Source organism: Haliotis cracherodii, unplaced genomic scaffold (genome assembly GCF_022045235.1).
Source record: "Haliotis cracherodii isolate W230 unplaced genomic scaffold, xgHalCrac1.p SCAF_7, whole genome shotgun sequence".
NCBI lineage: Eukaryota > Metazoa > Mollusca > Gastropoda > Lepetellida > Haliotidae > Haliotis > Haliotis cracherodii.
This window is the reverse complement of record NW_027266330.1, coordinates 58,291,737-58,318,482: the sequence shown is the minus strand read 5'-3', so window position 1 is coordinate 58,318,482 and position 26,746 is coordinate 58,291,737. Positions and strand designations below refer to the sequence as shown.

General features: G+C 40.9%; 1 protein-coding gene across 4 annotated transcripts in view; it reads left to right on the top strand.

Moving 5' to 3' along the window:
* LOC139447261 (FERM, ARHGEF and pleckstrin domain-containing protein 2-like) overlaps positions 1–26,746 on the top strand; it is a 152,641-nt gene that overhangs the window by 41,512 nt on the left and 84,383 nt on the right. For all 4 annotated transcript variants that reach the window (XM_071228533.1, XM_071228532.1, XM_071228531.1 and 1 more), the window contains exons 2-3: positions 3,309–3,412; positions 24,776–24,926. In XM_071228533.1, the coding sequence (XP_071084634.1) occupies positions 24,828–24,926 (99 nt within the window). In that variant the 5' untranslated portion in view covers positions 3,309–3,412; positions 24,776–24,827. The remainder of the gene's footprint in view (positions 1–3,308; positions 3,413–24,775; positions 24,927–26,746) is intronic.

Genomic DNA, 26,746 nt, shown 5'->3' with positions numbered 1-26,746 from the left:
CTGATGATAGCCATCCCATATTGATCCCAGCTTCTGGCTTCCGGCTGACGGCCAACAGTACAAGGTGAAGGTCACTTTGGTGTATCCCGAGTTATTAAATTGGGACTTGCTCTTTTGACATGTTAGAGAAACATTTTGTATTGTGTGCTGCAGTTTGTGTCAGGATGACTTGACTTGTGCGCTGGGTACATTGTGTGAGCCCATGCTGTCCTTGGTGGGACATCCTAAACACCACTGGGCTTTGATGACAGACATTGGATAATGTATGAAACGGATTGTTTGGGTTCATGACAACGCTTAATACAATAACTAACTCACCAACCCACCCACTCACTCTCCCACTCAGTCTCCCACTCTCTTCAGTTGACTGACAAATAGTCCCCAAAATAAAGTTTCGTACAGTCAAATCTCGTTAATCCGACACTTGTTAATCCGACAATCGGCTTTATCCTACACTAATGATTACACTGATTAAATCAGTGCTGTTAATCCGACAGTCTCACACTCCGACTCCAACACACCAAATTTGCAACAAATTGCCAAAATCGCTCATTAACCAGTCTCGTTAATCCGACACAGTGATCAGTGTACTGCCCGCGAGTACACAGCCCATGTTTTGATGCGAGACGAGTCGTCTAGTAGCTGCATATTACAACAACTGCAGAGACAAACTTGCTTAACAATCAACAATTAATGTTTTGAATAAACAAAACTGGATTAATCACATTTAATCACATGCTTAGAATACCTCAATCTCATTAAAATCAGATACTAGTTCTCGCTAAGGCCCAAGACTTCCAATTACAGGTCAAGTCAAAACAAACTTTCGCGAACTTTGACTGACCAATAAAAGTCCAGGGTATGAGTATAGGCTGCTAGAGCTGAGAAGGGGGTGGGTACAGGCTGCTAGAGCTGAGAAGGGATGAGTACAGGCTGCTAGAGCTGAGAAGGGGATGAGTATAGGCTGCTAGAGCTGAGAAGTGGATGAGTATTGGCTGCTAGAGCTGAGAAGGGGATGAGTACAGGCTGCTAGAGCTGAGAAGGGGATGAGTACAGGCTGCTAGAGCTGAGAAGGGGATAACAAGGGAAAATAATATGGTTCAGGGACTGTGAGACAGTCTAGCAGGGAAGGAAGGAGTCACGTGCTGGGAAGGAGGTTGGACTGCCCACTGCTATTGTACTGGCAGAGTGACAACTACTTCAAACCTGCCCACAGAAACCTCACATCTTGGAGCACTTAGCATGTTTAGCGGATCTGACAGCTGAAGTGTTACGGTGGTACATATACTACTAAAAAAAGGTTAAGGATCACCTGATCATTTCATATTACTGTAGTTAATCCGTCATGTAATAATAATAATAATAATAATTGTATAATGTGCCATGGTCCATCTATTGAAACATGCTCAAAGTACATACCTCATACATGGATCAGTGTACACTTGATTTTCATTCTCAACTCCATGGGGAGCTGCCTCCGTGGTCTAGTGGTAGAGCGAAAGGTCCGGCGTTTAATCCCAAGCCACGTCATACCAAAAGACTTTAAAAGATGGTACTTGTTGTTACCCTGCCTGGCGAGCGGCATTAAGGGGCTAAAACAAGGACTGGTCGGCTCGGAGTCAGTATACTGTGTCTGAGTGGGGTATTCATGTTTAACTGCAGCATGGTATCTCAGTGAGCTAGCACTATAAATCGGCATCAGTCCAGACTAGTACAAGAAGCCACACACACAAATGTGCCTACACATCGCTATAAAAGTGCAATAATCTTGGACGCGACGTTAAACCCCATTTCACCTCACTTCATCTCCATGGGGAGTATACAACCCAAGCTGCCTTCGGTAAACAGTCTTTTTACAATCTTATCCTACTTGGTACCCATTCACTGCTGGGTGAACAAAGGCACATTTGAAACAAAGTCACTTGCCTGCATGTGCTTCAGTATTGGCCAAGATACACTCAGGAATAACATTAGCAAAGTCCTAAAATAAAAGGGGGCACGGTCGTCTAAGGCGCCATGATTCGCTGTGCAGAGTTGCGCCCTTGGGCACGCCAGAAACCTATGATTGTGGCTTCGAATCCCGGTTCACCCCGATTATGTTTCTAGGTTTGTCAGCACCATACCCATACTCGTGGGTTTCACCGAAGTGGTAAACGACTGAGACCTGTATCACTTCGGGCTTTCCTCCCACATTAAGCTGACACGCCGTGATATAACTAGAATACTGTTAAAAGTGGCGTTAAACCCAACTCACTCACTCTCTCTAAAATAAAATTGAAAATTTTCTAAAATTTAACTGATATCTGACCGTTTTCAATGTGTTTCACTGTTGGTAATACACTCCAACCAACCACACGACCAACCAACCACACACACGTTGAGCGGAGGTCTGATATCAAGGCCATATTCAATAACGCTGTAATATTGAGTGAAGTGTCGTGTTAACTCATTCCCAAGTTGCCAGACACATGATGTGGAATAAAGGTGCATTATGTCAAGCTACTTGCGTAGTGATTGGTCGTCTTAGAGGAGCACTTCCAGTTTGAATTAAAGTGCTTGAAAGTCAAGTGGTTCAAGTGTATGATTATGGTGCACAAGATTTTGGTTCAATTCTCCACACTGGCAGGCGTTGTTGAGTCAGTGATTGGCATTGCCTGCGGCCTTTCTGTTCCATTGCTTCACTGAACACATGAAAAGTACCTACAGATGTAGGCCCCAAAAATAGTAAAATGTGTTTTTCTGGTTTTCAACCAACTTTGGCGCCCTGAACTTCAGCCATTTTGCTCTTTTTTCTTGAATTGCATTTAGCAACGATTCTTGTGTATCATGACGAATGGAATATTCTTATCGAAAATTGAGTAGCGATCTTTGATACAAGAGAGCTTGCACAGACAGTCCCTGCCAATCTGCAATAACAGAAGGACTATTTTAAATCAGTATTAATGACCTGCAGTTGTTAAAGGAAGAAACATATTGATTGTACCCAATGGAACGTTGACCACGTGTTTGGCCAGTTTTGAAAAGGTGTATATTTAATGACTACTTAATCTGTGTAAGAGGCATTACTTAGGCATGTATTAGTCTACAATACGCCAGAATGTGACATTGGCCTGACAAGCAATCTTTATACAGTTGTGTTGTTAATCAAAGCAGCCGGTCATTAGAAGGGATGTACGAAGCTGATATCCTCCATATTGCTGGGCTCTGTTGTTCCGTATTCACCCTACGTTACAATAGCCTGACAACTAATATTCATAGTATTGTGTTTGTTAATCTGGAATTGTGCTGACGTGTCTCCTCGGTTTCAGGTTCCATGTTGGGGAGGATATAGCAGCCACTGAACGCAGTCGATGTAGCCGAGGTGGATTGGATTACTTGCTTTAGTTACACTGGATCGAGGGGTCAACTACAGGTGAATATTGGTCATGTGATGTGTCACATGGCAGTCATGTGACATAACCACAATTGATATTTTGGTGTACGTTTGTACTTTTCAGATCATTTTGCTGTTTGTTGATCATGTCTTGTCTATTTGTGATGATGTGTGAATTATTTTATGTTTAGGGTGAAGCCCCTTTAATATTGACACTGTTAATGTCATGTTTTGTTTATGACGATGTAAACTGCCTCCATGGTCTAGTGAATAGAGTCTCTGCCTGGACAGCAGACGGTCGGGGGCTCAGTCCCTGGCTGTGTCTTACCAAAATATGTTAACAGGTGGTACTCTTACACAGCCTGGTGTTGGGCTCCATGTGGTTAAAACAAGGACTAGTCAGCTTGGAGTCAGTATACTGTCCCCCCATGAAGATCCGGGTTAGAATAGATCTTCAGCAACCCATGCTTGTCCCCGTGAAGATCCGGGTTAGAATAGGTCTTCAGCAACCCATGCTTCTCCCCGTGAAGATCCGGGTTAGAATAGATCTTCAGCAACCCATACTTGTCCCCATGAAGATCCAGGTTAGAATATGTCTTCAGCAACCCACGCTTGTCCCCCGTGAACATCCGGGTTAGAATAGGTCATCAGCAACCCATGCTTGTCTCCCTGTGAAGATCTCGGGGTAGAATAGGTCTTCAGCAACCCATGCTTGTCTCTCTGTGAAGATCCGAGTTAGAATAGATCTTCAGCAACCCATGCTTTTTCCCCCGTGAAGATCCGGGTTAGAATAGGTCATCAGCAACCCATGCTTGTCCCCCGTGAAGATCCGTGTTAGAATAGGTCTTCAGCAACCCACGCTTCTCCCCATGAAGATCCAGGTTAGAATAGGTCTTCAGCAACCCATGCTGAGGCAACTAATTGGATCAGGTGGTCAGACTCAATGACTTGGTAGTTGCATGTCATTGTATCCAAATGGCGTCTCCGTCATATAGCTGGAATATTGCTGAGTGTAGCGTTAACTACAAACTTCAGTGATACAGTTGTTGGCTGGCTCAGGTGTTAAGTCGTCACGACAATGTCTTTGTTATTTTCTCCATATTCAGAAGACAAAACTCACTGTTGCCTTCTGACACTATCACACAGCTGCTAAAAATGACTTACAAATTATGAGCACTCCCTCACTCATAACACAAGTGTATTTTCCCACAGAGTGACTGCTTCCGTGGTCTAGTGGTAGAGCGTCCGCCCGGAGAGAGGAAGGTCCGGGGTTCCATCCCCGACCACGTCATACCAAAAGACGTTAAAAGATGTTACTTGTTGTTACCCTGTCTGGCGCTCAGCATTAAGGGGCTAAAACAAGGACTGGTCGGCTCGGAGTCAGTATACTGTGTCTGAGTGGGGTATTCATGTTAAAATGCCGCATGGTATCTCAATTGGCTATTAAATGGGCCTTTGTCTGGACTAGTACAAGCAGCCACACAAACACACACACGTACATGCACGTCGCTATATAAATGCAATAATCTGCATTCGACGTTAAACCCCATTTCACCTCACCTCACCTCACCTCACCTCACCTCACCTCACCTCACCTCACCTCACCTCACCTCACACAGAGTGGTATACTGGTAAATATGATGTAGCAGGATCCATATTTTTGAAATCTCTTAGAAACAAAACTGACCCAATGGTGCTTATTTACATGGCAATTTGTAACATCTGTTTGAGGTTACACACAACCAAATGTTTTCCCATAGACTTCTATAGTAACGTTATGATTTTTTTTTAAATAACTAAGCATTCAACAGCTATTACCTGTATGTGTGTGCACAGTTTGGCCTTAGAGCAGCAATAAAAAAAATAAAAATGACTAGCTTAGTCAGCTGCTTTTCCGAGTACCGGAAGCTAAACACACCACCCCCAGTTTCGCACCAAATGTCACCTACTTGAAAATAGCTGTGGTCACATTCAGCATAAGTCATCATGTTGAAAAAGACAGTACTAAATATAGAAAAACATGGTCAGTTTTAATAACTGGATGGATGTACATTTGAAAGACATAAAAATCTTACAGAATATCCTCCAATCACAGCCTGCAGATATCTCTCGATCTACACTGAAGGCTCCCTACGAAAACCGCACTGTCCAAACTGGTTCTGATTTGGTGTAGTAGAACCTTGAACAATGGCATGAACCCTTGCAAACTAAAAAGGAAGGTTTTTTCAAAATGCACCTGTGGAAGGTTTGTGAATAACATCCACTAAGTGTACAAATATTGCGAAGATAATTACAAAGAAATTTTCAGTCAGGGTCTACTCATTGACATAAGACCAGTTGTGTTGAAAGTAGCAGCAACCTAAACCATCGGTGCACTGCAGGGCAGATGTGCTTTGCTTATTTGCCTAGTACCATGCACGGTTCATGCTTGGAAGATAATGTTTTCCAACACATGCTGTATGTTGAATTAAAGACAGTGTGTGAAAGCCAAACATTGTTGTTTGAAGTTCAGCTGACAGCCCACTGACTGCAGCTCAGGTGTAAGCAGTCATGTGGAGAATGGTATCTACAACCTGGTTCCTCATTAGGGGTGTTATCACATGTGGGTCCCTACGACTGGCAAGAGAAAGAAAAATAAAGAGCAGGTGTGGGAAATTTCTTCCTGAAAAACAGGCCTTTTTTATGGTTGTTTTTTCCCCGTCCTGATGCCAATAAAAGTCAAATAAAATATGTAAAAAATTGAAAGCTGAAACATTTGATTGACTAAAAGTTCAGGTGAAGTACTCTCACTGTGTTATTCTCGGGCTTGGATTACATGGACATCGTTATTTTTGGTTTGAAGACTATAAAAAAAATTATTTTCAGATGCATAACAAATATTATGTTTCTTCTTTATTTCTTGTGACATTAAAAAATAGCGTAAAAAGTATGTAAAATTTTGCAACCCCACATATTTTATTCTGGTTCAGTGTGGAAAAGAAGGAAGTCTTCTCTAGTTTGGTTTCAATATGGTGTGACATTTGAAGTATTTATTAGCCTGGGAAATGCTTGTGAGTTGTTCACTGGGCGATAGTTTCATGTCCGATTCACATTAATGTCTTGGGGAAGTATTTTCAGGGCAGTTCCCATGTGTTTTTGTTTTTGTTGTTGTTCAGTTTGAAAATGATTCACATTAACGGTTGTTGATGGGAAGATAGGCCATTTACATGTGAGTATCCTGCTATTTGCTCAAATGACAGATTATGTGGATTGGATGGGTAAAATGGGTACTTGGTGTGCATCGGAGACAATCTCACCACCATGACATGGCTGTTATATGTAGTACTTGGAGGGATGAACTGGCTTATAGATGGTACTTGGAGGGATGAACTGGCTTATAGATAGTACTTGGAGGGTGATGTGGCTTATAGATAGTACTTGGAGGGGTGATGTGGCTTATAGATGGTACTTGGAGGGGTGATGTGGCTTATAGATGGTACTTGGAGGGGTGAACTGGCTTATAGATAGTACTTGGAGGGTGATGTGGCTTATAGATAGTACTTGGAGGGGTGATGTGGCTTATAGATGGTACTTGGAGGGGTGAACTGGCTTATAGATGGTACTTGGAGGGATGAACTGGTTTATAGATGGTACTTGGAGGGGTGAACTGGCTTATAGATGGTACTTGGAGGGATGAACTGGCTTATAGATAGTACTTGGAGGGTGATGTGGCTTATAGATAGTACTTGGAGGGGTGATGTGGCTTATAGATGGTACTTGGAGGGGTGATGTGGCTTATAGATGGTACTTGGAGGGGTGAACTGGCTTATAGATGGTACTTGGAGGGATGAACTGGTTTATAGATGGTACTTGGAGGGGTGAACTGGCTTATAGATGGTACTTGGAGGGGTGAACTGGCTTATAGATGTTAGTTTTCTCCGAGTGAACTCAAGGATAAAGTTTTGAATTGATGGAACATCAACTGTCAGTGCATACCTTTTAGACCAGCAATAATGTACCGGTAGTCAGGATGCAATTGTTCCTGAACGATGAGTTAAATCCTGGCTGAAGTGTGGACTATGTGATATGGATGTTGTATACAATAGCATATATGCGTGTAATATCCTGGCCCAGATGTGTCAACTATGTTATACGGATGTTGTATACGGACATGATATCTGTCTGCATATTAACATAGTAATTACCATATTCAACATAATAAGCCTCCTTCACACTCAGGAAATCGTCGAGAGGACCTTTAAGGACTGAATGTTGAATAGAAACAGAAATAACGTTGTCTTGTTTGGAAATATATATCTGCAAACTATAAAATCAAATCCAAATGGCTTCCAGAACAATTCTTAATTTCTACCTTGCGCTGAAATTGAGTGGATCGATGCTCATGATGTCAATCACTGGATTGTCTGGTCCAGACTCGATTATATACAGACCACCTCCATATAGGTGGAATATTGCAAAGTGAAGCGTTAAACAACAAACAAACAAAACGTTAAAAAACTGAATTTCTGAATATGTTGACCTTGGCCTTGTACATTCCATCCATCCAAACTGTTAAGGCTGGGACGGGTAACTCGGGTACTCGGGTCGGGTGGGTCCTGACTAGTACCCACAGGACTACCCCCACCCGTGGTTAGTCACATGATATATTGTTTAATGACAAAAGTTATCAAAAACTCTATGGTTACACTATAAGTCACTAATGTTCCCATTTCTTTCTGACAATGCGCCCATTCCTTTTGACTTTTATATGTTTGAATAAAGATAAAAAACTTCAGTGTATGCATGACCAGATTGTTTTACATGTGTATCTAAATACATTTTGCCAGGGCTAAGGTCAAACTTTACCATATCGGACAGTTTGTGCCTATCTCTAGATATCTACAGCGGGTACCTGGATAGGGTCGGGTAATAAGGTGGTGGGTACCCAGGTAGTAAATTTGGACTCGTCCCAGCCCTACTTTAAACCACTCACTCACTCCTTAGAGACCTGCTGTCTACAAATGTCTAAGGCTGACTAATGTTGTCAACTTTTCAGTTACTGATCTATAATGTCAGTAACGCACAGCCAATTTGAAATGCTTTGAAACAAGTTTGATAATTTGTTCATTTTTTATATGACAATCATTGTCACATGTTGACAGACGCCCATGATCAATGGTGGCCGTCACCTGGATATTGTCGTCTTGTACACGTATTGTGTGGGAAATGTTTTGATCAGCTGATCAGTTGCCATGGCGTGACATCTCCTCCAGCGTGCCCCGAGTGTTTGCAGAATTTCCTTTCTAGTTAATTGATCAATTGAAACAAAATGATAAAAATTATTCATGATTAAATAAAATGATCAAAATATTGTTCAATGGTTAAAATAAGATGATAAAAAATTATTCACAGAAGTGTTCTTCTTTCTACGATTCTAGTTTTTCGCTGTGCAGAGTTGCATCCCTTGGGAACACCAGCACCCTATGATCCTAATTTCAAGTCCAGGTTCGCCCTGATTATGTTTCTAGGTTTGTCAGCACCATACCTGTGCTCATGGGTTTCACCGAAGTGGTAAACGTCTGAGACCTGCATCACTTCAGGCTTTCCTCCTACCAGCCTACATCAAGCCGACATGCTGCGATATAACTGGAATACTGTTAAAAGCTGCATTAAACCCAACTCACTCACTCACTTTTCCTCTGCTATAGGAGAGCAAGGAAAATCCATCCACAATTTACTACAAAGATTTGCTTCCCTTGGCCATGCCAGGATCTGCTAGACATGGGTTGGAATCCCATATTTTATCAGGATAATGCTTGATCACACCCAAATTCTGCTCATTGATTTGTCTCAGGAAATTCAGCAAACCACAGAATTATGTCCTTTAGGGATGAGAAGAACAGTTCTTGTCCATCATGTCCATATTGTTGCAAATAAACTGTCTTTTATCATGTCAATGTGTCACAGACTAAGCACAAATTACAGCTGATTTCAGAGAAATGTTGTCCAGTCCTTAAACAATATTGATTAGGAATTCCAAACATGCTCTGCAATATTGCTTGGCATCCATGCTTGAAATAGAACTTTAAAACAGTTTGTACTTGTGATACTGAGACGGTTGCCAAGGCTTTATTAGTTTCCTTCTACTGAAATGAACAAGGAATTGTAGAATAAAAAGCATGCTTGAAATAGATATTCAGTTTGCATAAGGGAACACGGGTGGCCCAGTCGTCTAAGGTGCCGCGATTCGCTGTGAAGAGTTGCGTCCCTTGGACAAGCCAGGAACCTATGATTGTGGGTTGGAATCCCAGTTCGCACTGATTATGTTTCTAGGTTTGTCAGCACCATACCCGTGCTCGTGGTTTATGCCAGTGACCTGCATCACTTCGGACTTTCCTCCCACATTAAGCATGTTAAGCTGACACGTTGCAATGTACCTGGAATACTGTTAAAAGCGTCGTTAAACCAAACTCACTCATATTGCATAATATAAATAGAAATGAAGATGTTGTTATTTCAAGGAAATTGGATGGTACTATAAATTTACTTGCCTCCCAAGATGTATCTTGTATTGGTTCAACAGAAATTTCAAGTCCACCTAAACTACAATTATTTTACTATTGTTAAAACAATGGCTTATATTATTAGTTGTCTTTTGTCTATGGTTTGTCTATTGTTTATGATGTTTTTGCAATTTGTTTAAGAGAGATTACTGAATATTTATACCCCAGGTCAGGGGTATATAGTTATACCAAGGTTCCGTCCGTCCTTCCGAAAACTTTGTCCGCACGATTTCTCTTATTCAGTGGATTCATCTCAAACTTAGTCATGTTAGTACTATTATCTGTTTCATATGAAGGGGGGGGCGGGCGGTCGGGTAGCCTAGTGGTTAAAGCGTTCGCCGAAGGACCGGGTTCGATTCCCGACATGGGTACAATGTGTGAAGCCCATTTCTGGTGTCCCCCGCCGTGATATTGCTGGAATATTGCTAAAAGCGGCATAAAACCATACTCACTCACTCACTCATATGAAGGGGTGCAGTCAAAAAAAAAAATGTTTTTATTAATTTTCCATTTTTTTATAAAAAAAATGTTTTTCATGTTTTGAACTAAGAAATATGTTGGAATTGAAGTCGGGGGTATACTGAGCCCTGCTCACTTTTTGTCTTGTTTTACTTGTTTCTGGAATTCACAATCACTAACTGAAAAAGGTAGTATATGTCGGTATTTCAGTTACATCAAGCATGACAGAGGAGTATGGAAAGAAAGTCCTAAGGGTTACATATCTTCTTCTTCTTCTTATTCGACACCTCAATAATCCGTGGGAATACCAGGGCGGAATAGGTCTCACGGGCAACCTATGCATTACAGAGCTCCAGACAACGTTTTGAGCAATTGTGTCTTTAATCGAAGGTTTCTGATTGAATTGGGTTATTACATTTTTCATTGGGTAACCAATGTTTTTTCACTCATCTATTTGTCATTGTATTGGGTTTTCCCCCAAATGAGTAAACATTTTAAGATTTTAAAAAAAATGAAATAATGTTTTAGATGTATATAACTGTATTAAATATATAGGCTTGACTCGGAAAGTAAATTAGCTTGTAATTGTGTTTCGGAAATTAGCTCCATTTTACGCATGCTGAAAAAGCTTCACTGGGTATTTACGGGTGCTGTTTTCAAACAATTGAGTTTTTCATTTAATGCATGCATTTTGTACGCAAGTTAATTGAAAGTAATTGGGTTTTGAATAGTTTTGGGACATATTTTATGCAAATACGCAGCTTATCTGTAGCCCTGCATTAGGAGACTCAACGGATTAGGCAGCTAGTGACTTTGTGTCATTGCAGGGACGTTGGTCATGCTTTCAATCACTGGATTGTCTCATCCAGGCTTGATTGTTGAAAGGTTTCCATCACTTGGCTGGAATATTGTCGAGTGCAGCGCTAAGCAACAGATATCCATGGCACTTTATCTGCTGCACGGTGCCAATATTTCAGTTGTGCCAATATTTCACTCAAATATCAGGCTCTTAATGCAAGAAGCCCAAGTCAGCAATTGGTGCAAGGGGCACTTGATAATTTAAAGTCCTAACAACTCACAAGAGGGTAATTGTGTTGAAAGTGGACACGTGTTCACACTGTTTGTCCCCGACCTCTGACCTTTGCCCTATCCCGCGATATGTCATCTCAATTAGGATATTTGATTTTTCCGGTGATAGAGATCTTGTCGAATTGCTTCCAATGACATGAGTGTGCTGGTGTGTGTGAATTACTGAGATGTAAGCCTGCTAGCCAGGCCCTGCTTGGAGGTTCCATGTGCTGGTTTTAGTATTGCTTTGAATTAACTCATTTACGGGCTTTGCATTCACTGAGATAAGTTCAGAGGTAGATTATATACAACGTTCTTATGTGTGTAGTTTAATTACTGCTGTCTAATTTGCCCTAGTTCTCGAACAGTTTCTTCAATGACTTTCTGATTGATAGTCTCATGATTGGGTGATTGGTAGTCTTTATGAATACCTGTATACTCCCCAGGGAGCTGAGAATGAAAATCGAGTGCACACTGATCTATTGACCGGGGTAATTATAACGTAGCGCCATGGGCATTCACGTGGTGAATTAAATTTGGCACATAAGTATATATTTGGATTTATAAGTATATGAAAATCTATGCTTTGTGGAATTGACTGCCTCCATGGATTAGTGGTAGAGCATCTGCCTGGAAAACGGAAGGGCCAGGCTTCGATCGTCGGATGCGTTATACCAAAAGACGTTAAGTAGAGGGGAATGTCCTAGGTACTCTCCATTCCTTAAAAATAATGGAGCAGAGGCGCCGCAGGGGCCGAGGCCCATTATTTTTAAGGAATGGAGAGTTACGAGAATTATCCCCTACTTAAAATTCATCCCTACTTTTACACTTTGACAAAATATTCTGTAGCAACTCTCCATTCCTGAAAAATAATGGAGCGTTCAAACAATAGAATGATGTCACATATGTGTTTTAAAAGATGGTTCTTGTTGTTACCCTGCCTGACACTCAGTATTAATGGGCTAAAACAAGGACTGGTCGGCTTGGAGTCTGTGTGGGGAATTCTTGTTAAACTGTGGCATGGTATCTCTGAGCTAGCACCATAAACTTGGCTTAAGTCCGGACTAGTACAAGCAGCCACATGCGAAGACATGCAATAATCTTGAACGGGATGTTAAACCCAATTTCACCTCACCTTTGTGGATGTTTTGAGACTTCCGTGGCATATGTGAGGTATTTTATTATTCAGTTAGTCATGTTCATCCTTTTAAACATGGGCAGGACTGGCCCAGTGGTCTAAGTCATTACAAGTATATATTTAGGTCCATACTGTCTACCATTGTCTATAATCCATCCATCCATCCATCCATCCATCCATCCTTCCTCCATTGTCTGATACTTCCTTCAAGCATTTATCTATTGTCCATCCATGGGGCACGGGTGGCCCAGTCGTCTAAGGTGCCACAATTCGCTGTGCTAGAAACCAATGATTGTGGGTTCAAATCCTGGTTCACTCTGATTATGATTCTAGGTTTGTCAGCACCATACCCGTGCTCTTGGGTTTCACCGAAGTGGTAAACGTCTAAGACCTGTATCACTTCGGGCTTTCCTCCCACATTAAGCTTACACACTGTGATATAACTGGAATACTGTTAAAAGTGGTGTTAAACCCAACTCACTCACTCACTCATCGTTCGTTTGTTGCGCTGAAAGCACAGGTTTGATTCCCAAAATAGGTACAAGGTGTCAAGCCCATTTCTTCTGTCCCCAGGGTGGTCGGGTAGCCTAGTGGTTAAAGCGATCACTCGTCACACCAAAGACCCGGGTTTGATTCCCGACATGGGTACAATGTGTGAAGCCCATTTCTGGTGTTCCCCGCCGTGATATTGCTGGAATATTGCCAAAAGCTATGTAAAACCATACTCACGAACAAACAAATGAACGAACAAATGAACGAACAAGTGTTCATGTGTATGATTTGGTGATCAATTTTCGGCTCCATGCTCCCTGTGCGGATGTGTTGAATGGAATGTGAATGAACAACTTGCCTTATCTGATCTTGTTATACTGAACAACGTTCATCCACAAATTGATTGTTTCTATGTATCAGATCAAGGTTTCTCAGTACACCATCGTGAAAATTGTGTAACATCCTGTAGGAAATTGTCAGTGCCCCTGGATCTCTGAGTATACATGGTATAGTGTCTAGAAACCGTTAGCCTTGCTCCACGGCTGTACTAACGGAAGAATCCATGGATGTGTGGTAATTCTATCCTCCTAATAGGCAAGTCTAGATATGTGGACAGTACAGACTCCAGTCTCTTATAGAACAACTTGTTTTTATGATTTACGTAATCTAGAACTTTTGATTTAAACTGATCAATAATGCCTTAGAGACTTGTGCAAGTCTAAGAAACTGTTTAAGACGTAGTTTTTCCTCTTGCAAGCTGCTCAGCTTTGTGGATAAATAGAGGAAGAAAATACGGGAAAACATTCGACGTGGGTTTGTGAAATGTTTGTGTTTGTGTCTGACCTAGACAATGTCATGCGAGTACACTTGACCTGTGAGTGTCTGCCCACTTCGTCACCAGGGGGCGCCAGCTGACTATGAGATGTAAGACACGTGTTCCGATGACAGTTGTGATAAAACTCTGGAATATGATGTAACGATTGGTTAGTTACAGTAACGATTGGTTAGTTACAGTAACGATTGGTTAGTTACAGAAACAACTGAAAGTGACAGGCTACGTTCTTTCTCAGAATGCAGACAGAGGTCAAAGGTTATGACTGCTTTGGGAAGGTCAAGGTTGGTGATGAGGGCTTTGCCAGTAGTTGTTCAATGTGGCTGATGGTGGCGGTATGACATTTGGACTCTGTGTTTACCATTTGGTTGACAGCAATGTCAGAAAATATAGAGGTCCCTAGATTCAAATACTAAAGCAGAAAAAGTCAAGGACCGAAGACAGCTTAATTTCTAAGACTCTTATTTTTCAGAAAAAGAATCATTATTCAAAGGCTCGGTTCCAAATTAAAATAAGAGGTTTCTACTCTACAGTGGGACTGCATCAAATTTCAAAACGCAGTAGGTTTATTTCCTAATACTTAGTTATAATTATATTAAGGTGAAATGTATTATTTTATTTTTCTATGAAGCTGTCATCTTATTGTGATTTTCCTTGCATGTTGTGTGGAATAATTTGGGTTATTTGTTTGTTGTTAAATGCTGCACTCATCAATATTCCAGCTAATGAGCATGTGAATAACCAAGTCTGGTCCTTGTGATTGATATTATGAGTAACATCCCACACTTTCAGGGTTATGATGACACAATCAACCGAGTCATTGGTATTTATATACTACATGATCCATGTGTCGCCATGTACTGGGGATATAGTCACACCCTGGGCTGCCAGCAGGGTGGGGGGGAATAAATGTCAATTATAAAAAAATAGTGTGGAATATCGTGGAATAGTGTGGAATAACATGGAATAGTGTGGAATAACATGGAATAGTGTGGAATAACATGGAATAGTTTGGAATAACATGGAATAGTGTGGAATAACATGGAATAGTGTGGAATATCATGGAGTAGTGTTGAATAACATGGAATAGTGTGGCATAACATGGAATACTGTGGAATATCATGGAATAGTGTGGAATATCATGGAATAATGTGGAATAACATGGAATACTGTGGAATAACATAGAGTAGTGTGGAATAACATGGAATAGTTTGGAATATCATGGAATAGTGTGGAATAACATGGAATAGTGTGGAATAACATGGAATAGTGTAGAAAAACGTGGAATAGTGTGGAATATCATGGAATAGTGTGGAATAACATGGAATAGTGTGGAATAACATGAAATAGTGTGGAATAACATGGAATAATGTGGAATAACATTGCTGATGCAGCATAGGCCACACCCAAGTTGCTGAAGTACATCGCTGATGCAGCATAAGTCATATGCAACTTACTGAATCATATATCGCTGATACATCAAGACAAAATCTTTGATTCATAAATCATGTTCAAGTTGCCAAATCCTAGATTCCTGATAGTTTTGTTAAAATGTCAAATGTTTTGTTTGGATATAAAACACAGTCTGTGAGATAAATGGAAAGAAATATTTGGGTTCAAACCTTTCAATGATGCTGTTCCAGCAATGTTTTATGAATTTTGATCTGTAAATAATCTTGTCTTGCAGCCCCACATGTGTTGGGTAGACAGCGAAACGTTAAACTAACACATGGCGATAAACAGGAGCTAGATAAACAGTCATATGTTGGAGAAAACAGGATGATATCAAGATATGTTGTACTTGGGGAATTTTGTGAAATGCACTTTACAAGAAAAAACTCATGGCATTCATGATGTTGCTGCTGCAAATCGCTTGGATATTGTGAAATATTTTTTTAGATAACCTTTTTGCTGATTAAATTGTAGACTGTTTAATCTGTCAGCATGCTGGCCTGTGCATGATGTATGCTGCTGCGTCATGTCGTGTTGACCTGATATGGTGATTGAGTCCTGGTAATGGTATGTCCCCGTGCAGGGTCAGGGAGATAAAAGACCCGTCACTGGATTCAATGATGGCTGACCTCGTTCAGCACTAGAGGTTGGTTTTTGGTTTGTTATTTAATGCCGCACTCAGCAATATTCCTGCTATATGACGCGGTCTGTAAATAATCGAGTCTGGACCAGACAATCCAGTGATTAATATCATGAGCATCGATCCACGCAATTGGGATTGATAACATGCATTAACCAAGTCAGCGAGCCTGACCACCCAATACCGTTAGTCGCCTCTTATGACAAGCATAGTCACCTTTTACAGCAAGCATGGGTTACTGAAGACCTATTCTACCCAGATCTTCACAGGGCCAGTACTGGAGGTGGACGAGTGAGTGAGGGAGTTGGGTTTTATGGTTTGTTATGTCACAGTCAGCTCCATAGCTATACTCGTGGGTTTCGCCAAAGTGGTAAACGTGTGAGACCTGTATCACTTTGGGCTGTGGTCCCATTTTGACACAAGGTGACACTGTGATATGACTGGAGTATTAGTCAGAACACCCGGCCGCGTCATACAAAAAGACGTTAAAAGATTAAGGGGCTAAAACAAGGACTGGTCGGCTCGGACTCAGTATACTGTGTCTGAGTGGGGTATTCCTGTTAAACTGCGGCATGGTATCTCAGTGAGCTAGCACTATAAATCAGCATCAGTCCGTACTAGTACAAGCAGCCACACACACACACATACACGTGCATGCACGTCGCTATATAAGTGCAATAATCTTGGACGCGACGTTAAACCCCATTTCACCTCAAGTCACTAGTCAGAACATTGTTAAACCTCATCTCACTCACTCACTCACTCACTCACTCACTCAAGTACAGTTCAGTGTGTAGTTATATCTTCCTTGGTTTGACACATGAGGATTCTTGGTAAGAATATAGGTCATCAGGGGGTCAGGCTTGCTGTCTAGGTTCATTCACCACCAGGCCTCAAAGTTTAATTTTTTACCAAGTAGCTGTATGGCTTCAAGTATTTTCTTCCAGGTAGCCAGTGGTAAAATCAAGAAGTCAAGCCAATATTGTAGGTAGCCAAAAGCATTTGAAATTATCTTTTAACAAATAACTATATTAATATGTAGAAGTCATAGCACTAGTCTTGGAATTGTATATTAGTGGAAACTGTACTTGACTTTTGTTACTTGTGACTTGAACAATGATGCAATTAATGTTACTAGATTATTTCGGTATATCCTTGCTTATCCAATGAGCATTGTCAACTGAAATAAAATACTAATTACCGGTACATAGAAATTTATGTGTTTTGGTTCATTGTCGACATTAGGAGGAATTATTTGCAAGTACAATATTAGCAGATGTGTTTTCCAAGATCAGCTGTTATTTATTTTTGTGTCTACAGATGTGTAGCAATAGCTCATATAGTCACCACAAGATATTTATTCAAGGTAGCCATTTGGCTATCTCTGATGTTTAGACAGACAATTTGAAATTTAGGTCGCATTGGCGACCGTTTTAGTTGCAACTTTGAGGCCTGCTCACCCACCTGCTCGTGCATGCACAATGCTGTAGAAGTGCAATAATCTTGAACAAGACGTTAAACCCCATTTCACCTGACTTTAGCTGACAAACCAATAACAATCAATTTGATGATATCTGATATTAATGACAAATTGATTAGTGTGGTAATCCTCCAAAATTAAAATCTGGAAAAATTTATCTGTCATATATAAACATTTCAGACTGTCAGAGTAACCATGAAATTTACGATCTTTCTACTCTGTTTTTTTCTCTCACCAAAATAATATTCTAATAAGAGCCCCCTACTTCTAATTTTGAGAGCGCCCTGGGCGCTTATTACATGGAATACTGTAATAATGATCTAGTCAATCTAGGCAGTTTTATAGTTGTACCTGGGGCGGTCGGGTAGCCTAGTGGTCAAAGTGTTAACTCGTCATGCTGAAGACCCAGGTTCAAATCCCGACATGGGTACAATGTGTGAAGCCCATTTCTGGTGTCCCCAGCCGTGATATTGCTGGAATATTGCTAAAAGCGGCGTAAAACCAAACTCACTCACTCACTATAGTTGTACCTCCCGACATTCTATTTCAAACTTATCAGCTGCAACCTTCAGATGACGAACACACAATGCCATTTAGAAAGTGGTCAAATATAACAATGGTTATATTTGGGATAACACTTTCTTTCTAAAGTACAGATTCTCGTACTTTTTGGGATTGAGTCCCGTCCGGGATTTCACCCCCACACTGCCAGAATGAGGCACCTAATCGCCAGCACACAAAGTCAGCAATCTAACCCACTCAGCCACCGAGGCTTCCATAAAAATGAAAGTTGACAACTGGTAGTCTAGATCACTTACTTTGTGTACCCCTCCAGATGACATTGCCTTTCACCTCTGAGGCAGATATTGTGACCTACCTGTAATGACAGTGTGTCAAGTCGTTACGTTCACAGATATTTATAGATATCTATCTTTCTATATATCTATCCACCTGTCGGTACTGTCAAGCAACAAGCTGACACTTCAATTACCTTGAGAGCAAAAAACCTGCGTGACCAATCCCACAAGTTATGGCCTGTGTGTGTGTGAGTCTCGCAGATAAAGGTCGCCGTGACCTTGGGGTGAGGTAAAGCGACATGGCGAACAAAGTATGTTCCCCTCCGTCTGAAATGACCCAGACTGAGTGCCGTCTGTCTGCATTGACACAGGTATGTTACTCCTCACCTTTAACCACCCCAGAATATAACCCTCTACATCTAATGACACAGGTATGTCAGTCTCTGTGACAACACAGGTCTGTTACCTTCTGTAATGACACAGGTATGTTACCCCCGGTAATGACACAGGTACGTTACCCCCTGTAACAACACAGGTATGCTACCCTCTGTAATGACAGGTATGTTACCCCCTGTAATGACACAGGTATGTTACCCCCTGTAATGACACAGGTATGTTACCCCCTGTAATGACACAGGTGTTACCCCCTGTAATGACACAGGTATGTTACCCTCTGTAATGACACAGGTATGTTACCCCCTGTAATGACACAGGTGTTACCCCCTGTAATGACACAGGTACGTTACCCTCTGTAATGACACAGGTATGTTACCCTCTGTAATGACACAGGTACGTTACCCTCTGTAATTACTCAGGTATGTTACCCTCTGTAATGACACAGGTATGTTACCCTCTGTAACGACACAGGTATGTTACCCCTGTAATGACACAGATATGTTACCCTCTGTAACAACCCTTATACATTATGTTTTGTAGAAAACCAGGTACATTATACAGTGATTGTAATGACCCAGACATTGAATCAGCAATGACACACAGTTGTAACAATTTTCCATATAAAAAAAATGAAACCAACTCAAGTCTATTGAGATTTGGCAAGGTTAGATAGCCTCATCTCCCGAAATTAAGCTTTGTTCTCTGCTCCATGTGGACTTAATGTTTTATTTTAGAAATATATTTGTAAATAAATTAACTTTAGTCCTGGGACTAAGTGATAGTCTCAACTATCATATGACCACTACACACATTGTATTTTGCTGACACAGCACAATTGACCCGCCTCTCAGACTGGTTATGCAGTCTTTATGGCGTCTACCTTCGAACGTCATGTTATATGGTGGCGTTCATGGCAAATCTATACACAAAGTGGGCATGCATTTCTTCCTAATTGAGATATTATCCCCTGACGTTGTAAAGTTTGTCATTTATGACACAATCATACAAGTTTAAAACATTTGCCTGGGGATATATGACATAATTTATGACAATTCTGACATTGCTCTGTGCTTGATATATTCCCCCATGAAGTGAATTGCCTGAAATTAAGTGAATTGCCTGGAATTAGCCAATGGTGGTGACAAACTCGCACTTAATATACGAGAGACAAGTTCGTCTTTGAGAAGACATGTGAACCAGCTGAAAGTTGGCCGAGACTTTTAATTACTTCATTTCCTTAAGAATGCTGCCTGCCTGTCCTAATGCCTAATGATTCTTCGGAGGATATACTTCCAGCACAGCTTCAACGATCAATTGCCCCTTTGAACATGTTTGAGAGACATTAGAGTGATGGATGGCTTTCTGCTTGTGATTAGGCATTCAGACTTTGCTTCTTCATCTACTCGTGCAGTAGGTTTTTATGTCAGCTTCTTCGGTCCACAGAGGGGAACATGGACGAGGAAACACGCTTCATTAGGTCTGGAATAAAACCTACGTGTCAAACAGAGGACCAGTGCTATAGATCATGTTTTATTGCTAGTTGTATAGGGCAAAATATGAGCGTTGATGTTGTGTTCATTGTGGGAGAATCAAGTAGTAGACCTTACAGAGTTGCCTCCCTTTGACCAGATCTGATTCTGGTGTGTGTATTACGTTGGTAATGGATTATTTCTAAGACTTAGGTTTTTACTAGGAACCTGACTTAAATTAACTTTATCAGATATTATTTTACAGGTGACTACAACATTAATTAGAAGGTAAAACTATTTCACAAAGAACCAAGTCAGAATATAATGAAATAATGCACATGACAGGCTTCAGTTTACGTTTCACTGATTTGGAGGCCAGCTAGACTGTCTAAGGGTCTGCAATTCATTGTGCACAGTTGCGTCCCTTTTGTGTTCAGTATCTAATGGTCAAGGATTCCAACCCAAACTTGGCTCTGATTGTCATTCTTTGTTTGTCTGCACAAGGGCGGTCGGGTAGCCTAGTGGTTTAAGCGTTTGCTCGTCACGCCGAAGACCCGTGTTCGATTCCCGACATGGGTACAATGTGTGAAGCCCTTTTCTGGTGTCCCCCGCCGTGATATTGCTGGAATATTGCTAAAAGCGGAGTAAAACCATACTCACTCACTCACTCACTTGTCTGCAAAAAGACTTGCATAACGTGGGGCTTTCCTGACCGATGACGCTGACATGTTGGGATATTCCTGAAATACTTTTCATACTAGAGCTTCCATGTGTGTTTGAGAATTCAGGTCTGTTGTGATTTCAGCAAGACTTGAGTCCAAGCTCCTCACAGCGATATCCCATTCACAGAGCTCTCTTATCATGCTTATACTACAGCTGCCACCAGTCAAATCTCCCCACTGTGATAGGTGCATGGCTACAACCATGCTTGGAGTTGAACACCGTTAAGTTTACAAACAAGCGATGACTGCTGTGATGCCAAATACTTTAAGCCTTGCTAAATTATTTTCTTTCTTTCTTTCTTGAATTTCTGTTTCATTAAGACTATTTTCTAAATGGCACAGTAAGAATGTACCGTATTTTCTTGAGTATAGTGCGCACTTTTTTTCGAAAAAAACACATCTGTGTAGAAGGGGGTGCGCATTATACACGAATTATGAGTTTGGATGTTTTTTTCCCCCATGGAAAGACATTATTGTGAGCACGAAACACCGGAAATACCATGTCAACAAATCCATACTGAAGTACGCAAAATAATCATGTAATTACACTGTCTGGCTATAAAAAGTGTTCTTTGTATATCTGGACTTATTTCATTAATTTTATTCAAAATTCCTTATTATATTGTTTTTATTAATTTTGGCGAAATTGTGTGTGAAGCGATCGGAAGATCGCACAACTCACCGTTATTAACAGCAACCACGGTCAGAATACCGCTATTGACGCCTTGAAACGAACTTTAGTGACAGAGAATGGATACATATATCATAAATGACATACTTTGACTCGTTAAAAGTCATATTTGTTTTTGTTTGACGATTCTATGTCAACATGAAATTCTCGCGATCACGTGCGCATGAGCCTTGATGGTGACTGGTCAGACATGTTCCATGTAAAAAATAATACCCGGCAATAGCGATCAGCAGCTTCGCTTAGGGTTATTATTATTTTAAATATGTTTAGTAAAGGCTGCATATAATTAAGAAAATAATGGAATATATTATTCCTGATAAAAAAAATAGTTTCAGATACAATTGTTGCCGATCCTTGCATTAAAAATCCTATAAAGTTATATCATTGGGTGTGTCTTGACCGAATCACCGGTCGATTCCAAGAAAACCTGTTTCCGGCTTAGTTTACGAGAAAATACACAAGGTAATCTTAATCCCTAGATATAGAACAATGCCTAGCAGAACAATATATACTATTTAAACGTTAAATAAACATGTCTGGTGATTTTTTATCTCAAATTTCGAATTTGTACTGACAAAGTTTCTCAGCACCCGTTTGTTTGCCGGACTTCGCTGAAAGGGTACGGTGTAAATTTTTTCTGCGCATAATATTCAAATTTCTTTTTTTCCAAAATATTGAACCCGCTAGAGGGGGTGCGCATTATACATGGGTGCGCACTATACTCAAGAAAATACGGTAATTGGAAAGTTAAGTGATTTTCTGATTTTCTGCTATCTCAAACCGATCGGATCAAGCAAACAAAAATGTAATTCATCTGGGAAATATGGTCAGTTGTAAACCTCTGTAGAAATCACTATGATGGCATTCCCAAAGACATAAACAAAAAGAGGGCAAATTTCAAGATTCTTGTAATGGTAGCACCCACAGTGGTGGCAGCGATGTTACCGAGAGTGTAACGAAAGTGTCACACGCTGGGAAGGAGCTTGACTCGAGTCCTTTAAGGGGTGGTTACTCTCTTTGTCTTTGTGTGTTTTCGTCTGTGATAATTTGTGTATATTTTGGTATTATGTGTTCGCTATGTAGATTACAGTATATTTTATTATTGTATGAACTTAAGCTTGATTGATATTATGATTATGAGCAACGTACCTCAGAGTGTGATTCAACCAGTGAGTGAGTGAGTGAGTGAGTTGGGTTTAACGCCGCTTTTAACAGTATTCCAGTTATATCGCGCCGTGTCAGCTTGATGTGGGAGGAAAGCCCGAAGTGATGCAGGTCTCAGACATTTACCACTTTCATACAACCAAGTCTTGTTTGTTTGTTTGTATGTTGTTTAACGCTGCACTCAGCAACATTTCAGCTATATCACGGTGGTCTGTAAATAATCGAGTCTGGACCAGACAATCCAGTGATTGACATCATGAACAATGATCCACGCTATTGGGATCGCTGACATGCATCAAACAAGTCAGCGAGCCTAACCACCCAATCCCGTTAGTCTTACGACAAGCATAGTCGCCTTTTACAGCAAGCATGGGTTGCTGAGGACCTATTCTAGCCCGGATCTTCACGGGTCCCAAGTCTTGTTGAAAGTCTATGGTATCTGGCTTCACTTACACTTGATGAGATGCCAGAGAAAGTCCACTTGTCTCATAAAAATAACATCTTTTGAGAAGGGATGTTGTATTCACTATATCCAGTATTGACACTTCAATCTATAACAATGTATTTTATGTTGATATTTAAGCTAGTGTGATGGTGTTGCAATGTGTGACAATGTACACTGATGGTGTTGCAATATGTGACAATGTACAATGATGGTATTGCAATATGTGACAATGTACACTGATGGTGTTGCAATATGTGACAATGTACACTGATGGTATTGCAATATGTGACAATGTACACTGATGGTGTTGCAATATGTGACAATGTACACTGATGGTGTTGCAATATGTGACAATGTACACTGATGGTGTTGCAATGTTTGACAACGTACACTGATGGTGTTGCAATATGTGACAACGTACACTGATGGTGTTGCAATGTTTGACAACATACACTGTTGGTATTGCAATGTTTGACAACATACACTGTTGGTATTGCAATGTTTGACAATGTACACTGTTGGTGTTGCAATTTGTGACAATGTACACTGATGGTGTTGCGTTATGTGACAATGTACACTGTTGGTGTTGCGATATGTGACAATGTTCACTGATGGTGTTGCAACATGTGACAATGTACACTGTTGGTGTTGCAATGTGTGACAATGTACACTGATGGTGTTGCAATATGTGACAATGTACACTGATGGTGTTGCAATGTTTGACAACGTACACTGATGGTGTTGCAATATGTGACAATGTACACTGATGGTGTTGCAATATGTGACAATGTACACTGATGGTGTTGCAATGTGTGACAATGTACACTGATGGTGTTGCAATATGTGACAATGTTCACTGATGGTGTTGCAATATGTGACAATGTACACTGATGGTGTTGCAATATGTGACAATGTACACTGATGGTGTTGCAATATGTGACAATGTACACTGATGGTGTTGCAATATGTGACAATGTACACTGATGGTGTTGCAATGTTTGACAACGTACACTGATGGTGTTGCAATATGTGACAACGTACACTGATGGTGTTGCAATGTTTGACAACGTACACTGTTGGTATTGCAATGTTTGACAATGTACACTGTTGGTGTTGCAATTTGTGACAATGTACACTGATGGTGTTGCGTTATGTGACAATGTACACTGTTGGTGTTGCGATATGTGACAATGTTCACTGATGGTGTTGCAACATGTGACAATGTACACTGTTGGTGTTGCAATGTGTGACAATATACACTGATGGTGTTGCAATATGTGACAATGTACACTGATGGTGTTGCAATGTTTGACAACGTACACTGATGGTGTTGCAATGTTTGACAACGTACACTGATGGTGTTGCAATGTTTGACAACGTACACTGTTGGTATTGCAATGTTTGACAACGTACACTGTTGGTATTGCAATGTTTGACAATGTACACTGTTGGTGTTGCAATTTGTGACAATGTACACTGATGGTGTTGCGTTATGTGACAATGTACACTGTTGGCGTTGCGATATGTGACAATGTTCACTGTTGGTGTTGCAATATGTGACAATGTACACTGATGGTGTTGCAATGTGTGACAATGTTTCCTGTTGGTGTTTCAGTGTGTGAGGATGTTGATATGACGGCGGAGAACGCCGGACAGTAATCCCTGGGATGTCGGACCCCCTGTCCCCCAAGTCTCCCCGCAAGGGGAAGCACGTCAATCTCCGAGTCCAGTTCTTGGACGATACAGTTCATGCCTTTCCAATTCCGGTAAGTCACAGTGCTTCTCCAGTAAGGTCAAACAAAGTAGTGTTTCCAGTAACAGCTTAGAAATACAAATACAGGCCTATCTACAAAAACCAGCAAAGAGCAACAAAACTTTGGAAAATGAACACACTTTAATAATAATAAGAATAAGAATAAGGAGAACAATAGGCCATTTATATTGCACATATTTCCAGGGGCATGCTCAAAGCAGAATTATTACCCCGATCACTGGATCAGTGTGCATCAAAGAATCATTCTCAGCTCCATGGGGGCGGTCGGGTAGGCTAATGGTTTAAGCGTTCGCTCGTCATGCCGAAGACCAGGGTTCGATTCCCGACATGGGTACAATGTGTGAAGCCCATTTCTGGTGACCGCCGCCGTGATATTGCTGGAATATTGCTAAAACGGCATAAAACCATACTCACTCACTCACTCACTCACTCACTCAGCTCCCTGAGTAGTATACAACCCATGGTGCCTGTTAAGGCACTGGAAGGTTAACCACATTTGCCATCTCATCCTACCGGGTACCCATTCACTGCTGAAACAAGACACAAACCCCATTAAAAGTCATCATAAGGATAAGATCCAGGCATATTTTAATGGTCGAGGGAGTGTGTCTTGTTTGTAATTTGTGTGGCTGTCTCTACTTAAAGTGTGTACGTATGCCATAGTTTGGTTGCTCTCTGCTGGTGTTGTTTGGAAGGCCTGAGCTAGTCTAGCGGCTGCGTCCTACCCTACCATGCACGCATGCAGATATGATGAACAACAGGTGCAGGTCGCACTGCATTGTGAGAGATACAAAGGTCGACCTATCGTATCATGTCATCGTAAGCTGTACCGAGCATCACTGCCCTTCAGGTGCAGGACTAGATTACTCTGCAGATAAGGAGATAAAATCTATCAATAGATAGTTAAAACCATGTTACACCCAACTGGTGCTGATCAACTTTTTGAAAAATATTGCTACTTCGTCAAACACCCACCATTGCTTGAAGACAGAAGATTAAAACACAGAACAAGATTGTGGCCCCTCTCTTAATTTGAACATCACTTTATATAACAAGCAAGTTGCTATCAATCACTTGTTACCCTGTCTGGCGCTCAGCATAAAGGGACTAAAACAAGGACTGATCGGCTCGGAGTCAGTATTCTGTGTCTGAGTGGGGTATTCATGTAAACTGCGGCATGTTATCTCAGTGGGAAACTGTTGTTCAGTTTGGACTAGTACAAACAGCCACACACACACACATACACATGCATGCACGTCGCTATATAAGGTCAATAATCTTGGACGCGACGTTAAACCCCATTTCACCTCACCCCACCTGCTATCGGCCACTGATGTGTCTTGTGAAGCCAATTTCTGGTGTCCCCCACCGTGATATTGCTGGAATATTGCTAAAATCGGCATAAAACCACACTCACCCACTCACTCACTCACTGGTGTATCTGGCCCGACCAACTGACGTAGAAAGCACGAATTTAACATTCTGAGGCATCTTAGAATTGTTGTTTCAGACAGAATGTTTCAGTATGAGCTTTAAAACATACGTAATTGTATTTTGAAAGAAGGAGTGAAATGCCGTATGTTTTTTCCACAGTATTATTCAGCGCGCCTATTATGACCAGTGAACAATCTTTGTTTTTGTGGAAAAACGGAGACATTTTTGGTGGTGTTTTCCAGCATTTTCAATTGATATATTTTTAAAATCCCTTTCCATTGCATTTGGTTGGCTAAAAACATGTGTTTCCGTAAACCAAAAAAACAACATTTGGCCACGCACATTCACAGACAACTGTTTCCTGATTGGCTGATATTA